The 7344-nt window shown below is 36.6% G+C and overlaps 1 protein-coding gene across 1 annotated transcript in view; it reads left to right on the forward strand.

The window, feature by feature from the left end:
* Nucleotides 1-6947, forward strand: part of LOC307110204 (caspase-13-like) — a gene marked incomplete at both ends in the record, with an annotated part of 148296 nt that extends 141349 nt beyond the window's left edge. Inside the window, 1 exon segment of the mRNA XM_079789199.1 lies at nucleotides 6849-6947. Coding sequence (XP_079645325.1) covers nucleotides 6849-6947 — 99 coding nt within the window.
* Nucleotides 6948-7344: the final 397 nt, after the last annotated feature.

Here is a 7344-nt window from a genome sequence, read left to right on the forward strand (position 1 = left end):
TTAAGACACTTAGGAATGAACTTAACCAAGGAGGTAAAAGACCTGTACTCAGAAAACTACCAGGCATTGAAAAAACAGATACAGGAAGATATAAACAAGAATATACTATGTTCACAGGTTGATAGAATTAATATCATTAAAATGGCCATACTACCCAAAACAATCTATAGATTCAATGCAATCCCTATTAAAATACCAATGGCATATTTCACAAATCTAGAACAAATAATACAAAAATTTATATGGATCTAAAGAAGACCCCAAATAGCCACAGAAATCTTGAGAGAGAAAAAGGAGACAATTTTGGAAGGATCACAATACCAGATATCAAGTTATACTTCAAAGCCACTGTAATCAAAACAATCTGGGACTGGTACAAGAACGATTATATAGATCAATGGAACAGAACAGACACCCCAGAAATCAACTAAGGCCATTATACTCAATTAATATGTGACATGGGAGGCAAGAGCATTCAATGGAGTCAAGACAGTTTCTTCAATAAATGGTGTTTGGAAAACTGGACAGATACACGCAAAAAAAGAAAAAAAGGAAGGAGGAAGGAAGGAAGGAAGGAAGGAAGGAAGGAAGGAAGGAAGGAAGGAAGGAAGGAAGGAAGGAAGGAACTAGATTACCAACTTGTAACATACAAAAGAATAAACTAAAAATGAATAAAAGACCTTAATGTAAATTATGAAACCATAAAAACCCTAGAAGAAACTATATGCAGCAAAATCACAGACATCTATCATAGCAATATGTTTGCCAATAATCTTCTAGGTCAAGTGAAACAAAGGAGGAAATAAACAAATGCTACTACATAAAAATAAAAGGATTCTGCACATCAAGAGAAACCATCAATAAAATGAAAGGGGAGCCCACTGCATGGGAAAATATACTTTCCAAAGATACATATGATAAGATGTTAATATCCAAAATATATAAGGAATTCATACAACTTAACAAAAGGAAGACAAACAATCCTATTTTAAAAAATGGCCTAAGGACCTAAATAGACACTTCTCCAAAGTGGAATACAAATGGCCAAGAGACATGAAAAAAAATGCTAAAAGTCACTAATGACCAGAAAGATGCAAATTAAAATGACAGTGAGGTATTACCTCACACCTGTCAGAATGGCTATCATCAACAAATCAACAAATGACAAGAGCTGGAAAGGATGTGGAGAAAAGAGAACCCTGGGAATGCAGACTGGTACAACCACTGTTGAAAACAGTATGAAGTTTTCTCAAAAATTAAAAATGAAACTGTGATTTGATCCAATGATCCTAGTTCTATAAATATATCCTAAGAATCTGGAAACACCAATCAGAAAGACTATATGCACCCCTGTGTTCATTGCAGCACAATTTACAATAGCTAAGATCTGGAAGTCCATCAGTAGATGAGTGGATAAGAAAGCTGTGATACATTTACATCATGGAATACTGTGTAGCAGTAAAAAATAAGGATCTCTTTTCATTTGAAACAGCATGGAGGGACCTGGAGAGTATCATGCTAACTGAAATAAGCCAGTCAGAGAAAGACACGTATCACATGATCTCACTCATATGTGGAATCTAATGAACAATATAAATTGTTGAACAAAATAGATTCAGAAACATAGAAACATGGAAAAACTGTCAAATCTCAGAGGGAAGATGGGGGGAGGGGAGAGGGGGAAAAGATCAACCAAATAACTTATATGTATATATGCATAACCCATGGATACAGACAATAGTGAGGTGAATGCCTGGGGCAGGATGCAGTGTGGGTTAGAAGGGGTTAATGGGGGAGAAAGGGGGACATCTGTAATACTTGCAACAATAAATTTTAAAAAGTTATATATTATAAACCCTGAATTAACTACTAAAAGAACAAAATTGAAAATCATCGCTAATAATCTAAAAAGGCCATAAAACAAAATTATAAAAATACTCAACTCAAGTGACAGCAGAAAAACTGAAAAGAGGGAAAAAACAGATAATACAAATTTTAAAAGTAGCAAAATTTAAACCTAACCTTATCAATAATCATATTAAATGCAAATGATCTAAATACACCAAACAAATGTTAAGTATTATGAGACTACATAAAAAAAAGAAAAAAAAAAAGATAAATATAATCACCCTACATCCAAATACACTTTATAAATAATGAGACAAATAGATTAAAAATGCAATAATGGGAAAGTGTATTGTGTTAACATTAATCAACAATAAATTAGAATATTTTATTAGATTCAGATAAAATAAATTTTATATCAAGAATATTAACAGAATAAAATGTGTATAATTATGATGAGATTAATTCAGGGGAAAGGCATAACAATTCTAATCATTTATGCACTTAAAAACAATTATCCTATATAATAAAAGGGTAATATGCAAATTGACCCTAATGGCAGAATGACCGGAACGACCCGTTGCTATGGTGTGCAATGACCACCAGGGGACTGACGCTCAATGCAGGAGCTGCCCCCTGGTGGTCAGTGAGCTCCCACAGGGGGAGCTCCCCTCAGCCACAAGCCGGGCTGAAGGCTGCCAGTGCAGTATTGGTGGAGGGAGCCTCTCCCACCTCCTTCACAGCACTAAGGATGTCAGAGTGCGGCTTAGGGTCTAAGCTGTCAATTTGACATCCCCCAAGGGCTCCTGAACTGCCAGAGGGATGTCTGACTGCCAGCTTAGGCCCGATGCCCTGGGGAGTGGGCCTAAGCTGGCAGGTGGACATCCCCTGAGGGCTCCCAGACTGAGAGAGGACGCAAGCTGGGCTGAGGGACCACCCCTTCCCCCCAGTGCACAAATTTTTGTGCACTGGGCCTCTAGTAAAATATAAGAAGCAAAAAAGGAATGAACTATATGGAGAAATAGACAAATCTATAGCAAGATATTTTACTACCCATCTTTCAATAATTGATATAAAAAGGGCACAAAAATCCAAAGAAGATAGAGAAGATATGAATAACATGATCAAACAACTTGACCCAACTGGTAATATATATAGCAATCAACCAACAATAGTAGAATGCCCAATCATTTCAAGTGTACATGGAATATTTACCAAAATAAGTCATCATCTGGGCCATAAAACAAGTCTCAATGATTTTATAATGATTCTAGTCATACAGAATATGTTCTTTAACCAAAATGGAAACAAATTAGAAATCAGTACTGAGAAGGTCTCTAGAAAATCCCCAAATATTTGAAATATTATGATGAAGAATATCTATGAAAACTCTACAATTAATATCATATTTAATGGCAAAATACTTAATGTTTATCTCCTAAGATCAGGAATGATATATCTCCATGCCTAAATCTCTTCTGTAAAAATAGAAATAACAGTAGATTCTGTTTGGTAGAGTTGAGATATGGATTTAATGAGATGTTCCTGGTACATAGAAATTGTTCAAGAAAGTAAAGCTGGTGGCAGATTGCACAATTATGGGGATTTGGGGACGGTTACACAGAAAAGTAACTTAGATAAAGAAAATATAGGAAAATGTTAACAATTTGAGTTGAACACACTGTTGTTTATTGTACTTCTTTTTTTTCAAATTTTCTGCATGACTGACACAAAAACATATAATTAACAGATTTGGGGAAAAGCCCAGAAATAGATTCAAACATGTATGGCCAACTGATTTTCAGCACCATTGTGAAAGCAATGCAGGGGAGAATAGAGTGTTTTCAACAAATGGCACAAGGAAAATTGGATATCCATATGTAAAAATAGTGAACCATTATTACCCTAGACTAGAGCCATATCAAACTAACTCCAAATCTACTTGAGATCTAAATATAAAAACTATAATTATAAATCCTCTGGAAAAACTTATAAGAGAATTTTTCTGTGACCTTGGGTTATAAAATTATTGGCCAAAAGCATGAGCCATTAAAAATAATAAATTTGACTTCATCAAAAATAAGCCTGTCTCCTTTTCCAAAGACATTTAAGAGATTGAAGGGATAATTATATATTAGTAGAAAATATCTGATTATTTTCATAATATAAAAATACTTTTATTCATAATATATAAAGCTTTATTACACAAAGTTTTATTCATAATATATAAACAACTCTCAACACTCAAATATTGGAAGAAATAAAACTAAAACTACAAATATTTGATCAAACACTTCACATACACACAAAACTCATAGCAAATTAATACATGCAAAGATGGTCATAAATCATGAGAAAATAAAACATTAAAATGGCTAATAATAAATATATTTTTAATAAATAAAATAAAAAAGACTGAACACATTCAATGTTGGAGTATTTGTTTGGGAACTGAAACTCATGAACTGCTGGTGGAAATATAAAAATGACAAATTCATTTTGGAAAATATTTCAATAGGCTCTCAAATAGCAAATCCTACACCTACCATCCAAGATAAATGAAAAGTATATGGTTACATTTAGGTACTTGAATATGAATATTCATAACAGCTATATTTGTAATAACTCAAAACTGGAAACAAATTAAATATCCATCAACAGTGGGAAGGATAAATAATTAATGGTGTGTTCATATAGTAGAATACTAGTAAGCTATAAAAAGGAATAAATTATTAATTCATATATCTTCATAGATGAATTAAAAGAGTAATTATGCTGAGTAAAAGAGTGAAATAAAAACTATACCTATTTTATGATTTTATTTATATAAAATTCTAAATATAAACTAACCTATAATGACAGATATCTATATACTAGAGGCCCGGTGCAGGAAATTAGTGCACGAGGAGCGGGGGGGTGTTCCTCAGCCCAGCCTGCACCCTCTCCAATCTGGGACCCCTTGAGGGATGCCCTACTACCCGTTTAGGCCCAATCCCAGTAGGGCAGTCAGACATCCCTCTTACAATACAGGACTGCTGGCTCCCAACTGCTCGCCTGCCTGCCTTCCTGATTGCCCCTAACTGCTTCTGCCTGCCAGCCTGATCACCTCCTAACCACTCCCCTGCCAGCCTGATTGATGCCTAACTTCTCCCCTGCCAGCCTGTTTCCCCCAAACTGCCCTCCCTTGCAGGCCTGGTCCTTCCCAACTGCCCTCCCCTGCTGGCCATCTTGTGGTGGCCATTTTGTGTCCACATGGGGGCAGTCATCTTTGACCACATGGGGGAAGCCATCTTGTGTGTTGGAGTGATGGTCAATTTGAATATTATTCTTTTATTAGATATGATTAGATAGGATAGAGGCCTGGTGCATGGGTGGGGGCCAGCTGGTTTGCCCTGAAGGGTGTTCCGGATCAGGGTGGGGGTTCCCTTGAGGCAAGGGGTGGCCTGCGCGAGGAGCCTGTGGTGGTTTGCAGGCCAGCCACTCCCCCCGGCAACCCAAGCGGAGACCCTGGGATCTAGGATTTATTTATCTCCTATAATTGAAACTTTGTAGCCTTAAGTGGAGGCCTGGGCTGGCCAGGGTGTTCAGAAAGCTTGGTTTCCTCCATCTCTGGGGGCAAATCAAGCCACCTGCTCTCTCCAGCTCTGTGGCTGCCATCATTTTTGTTGGGATTTATTTATCTTCTATCATTGAAACTTTGTAGCACTGAGTGGAGGCCTAGGCCAGCAAGGGCAGGTGGAAAGCTTGGCTTCCTCCATTGCCGGGGAAACCCAAGCCTCCCTCCTGCTCTCCATGGCCACAGCCATCTTGGTTGTGTTCATTTGCATATTTGTTCCTGATTGGCTGGTGGGTGTGGCTGGTGGGGCGTGGCTGGTGGGTATAGCAGAGGTATGGTCAATTTGCATATTATTCTTTTATTAGATAGGATATATAAAAGCTTAATATGCAAATTGTCCCCTCAGGAGTTTGAATGGGGGACAGGGAGTTCAATTGCTTGCTATGACATGCACTGACCACCAGTAGGTGGCATCAAATGAAGGAAGGCCCCGGCCAGCCTTGATCTCTTCCAGGCCTAGGGACCTATCCATGCACGATTTAATGTATCTAGTAGTGTATAAAGCATTCATTACTTATTTGAAAACAAGGGGGCATTTGGAGAGAAAGGTATTATAAAAGGACATGAGAAAACTTTTGAGGGTGATAGACATGTTTATTATATTAATTGTGGCGATGATTTACCAGTATACCTATATGTCAAAATTTGTCAGGTTGTTCATTTTAAAAATGTGAAGGTTACTATATGTCATATAATGCTCTTTATTTTCAAGTGTGGGGATCACAAATAAAGTTAATGGATATTCCAGGTTAATGGGTATATTAATTCACCAGGCTGCCATAACCAAACAACAAAAACTTATTTCTCATAATTCCGGAGGCTGGAAGACCCAGATCAAGGTGTTGAGAGAGTTGGTTTCCTCTGAGGGGTCTCTGCTTGGCTTGTAGATTGCCTCCTTTTTAATGTATCCTCACATGACCTTTTCTCTGTGCTCCCACATTCTTTCTGTCTCTGCCATGTCCAGATTACCTCTTCTTATAAAGAAAATAGTCATGTTGGAATAGAAATACCTTAATGGACTCATTTCAACTTACTCACCACTTTAAAGGTCCTTAAACCAAATGCACTCACATTCTGAGGTCCTAAGGGTTATGGCTTCAACATGTGGAATTTGGAGAAACACTATTTAGCCTATAACACTGGGGTCATGGATTTAGTGGAAATTTATTTGAAGGTAAATTTGAGTTTGTGACCTAGGGTATTAGGTTATGGGTGTGAATGGGGAGTTGACAGCATAATTAAAGGCTTGATTCTTTTTAGGACAGTTATAGGTCTTTGACCTCTCTATAAATATCCTCTATTCCCACCATCCTCATCAGCAAATGCTGTAATTGGTTCTCTGCTTCTGCCCAAGGTGAAGGACCCAAAACTTTCTTTTTATTTTTAGGTGCAAAGATCATTTGAAGAACCAGGTGTTAAAGCTCAGATGCCTACAATTGAAAGAAAAACTATGACCAGATATTTTTACCTCTTTCTAGACATTTAAAGTTAGTAAGTACCCATAGCTGATGTTAAAAAAATCTGAAAATTGACTAAAGTAGAGAACAGAATGGTGACAGGTTATGCACAAATGAACTATTAGTTCTATATAGCAACCGGACATTCCTGGTCGTTCTGCCATTAGGGTCAATTTGCATATTATCCTTTTATTATATAGGATAATTGTTTTTAAGTGTATAAATGTTTAGAATTGTTATGCCTTTCTCCTGAATTAATCTCATTATAGCTATATACATTTTATTCTGTTAATATTCTCTGAAATGAAAATTATTTTATCTGAATCTAATAAACTATTCCAATTTATTGTTGATTAATGTTAACACAAGACACTTTCCCATTATTGCATTTTTAACCTATTTGTCTCATTATTTATAAAGTGTATT

Source organism: Cnephaeus nilssonii, assembly GCF_951640355.1.
Source record: "Cnephaeus nilssonii genome assembly, chromosome: 13".
Lineage (NCBI taxonomy): Eukaryota > Metazoa > Chordata > Mammalia > Chiroptera > Vespertilionidae > Cnephaeus > Cnephaeus nilssonii.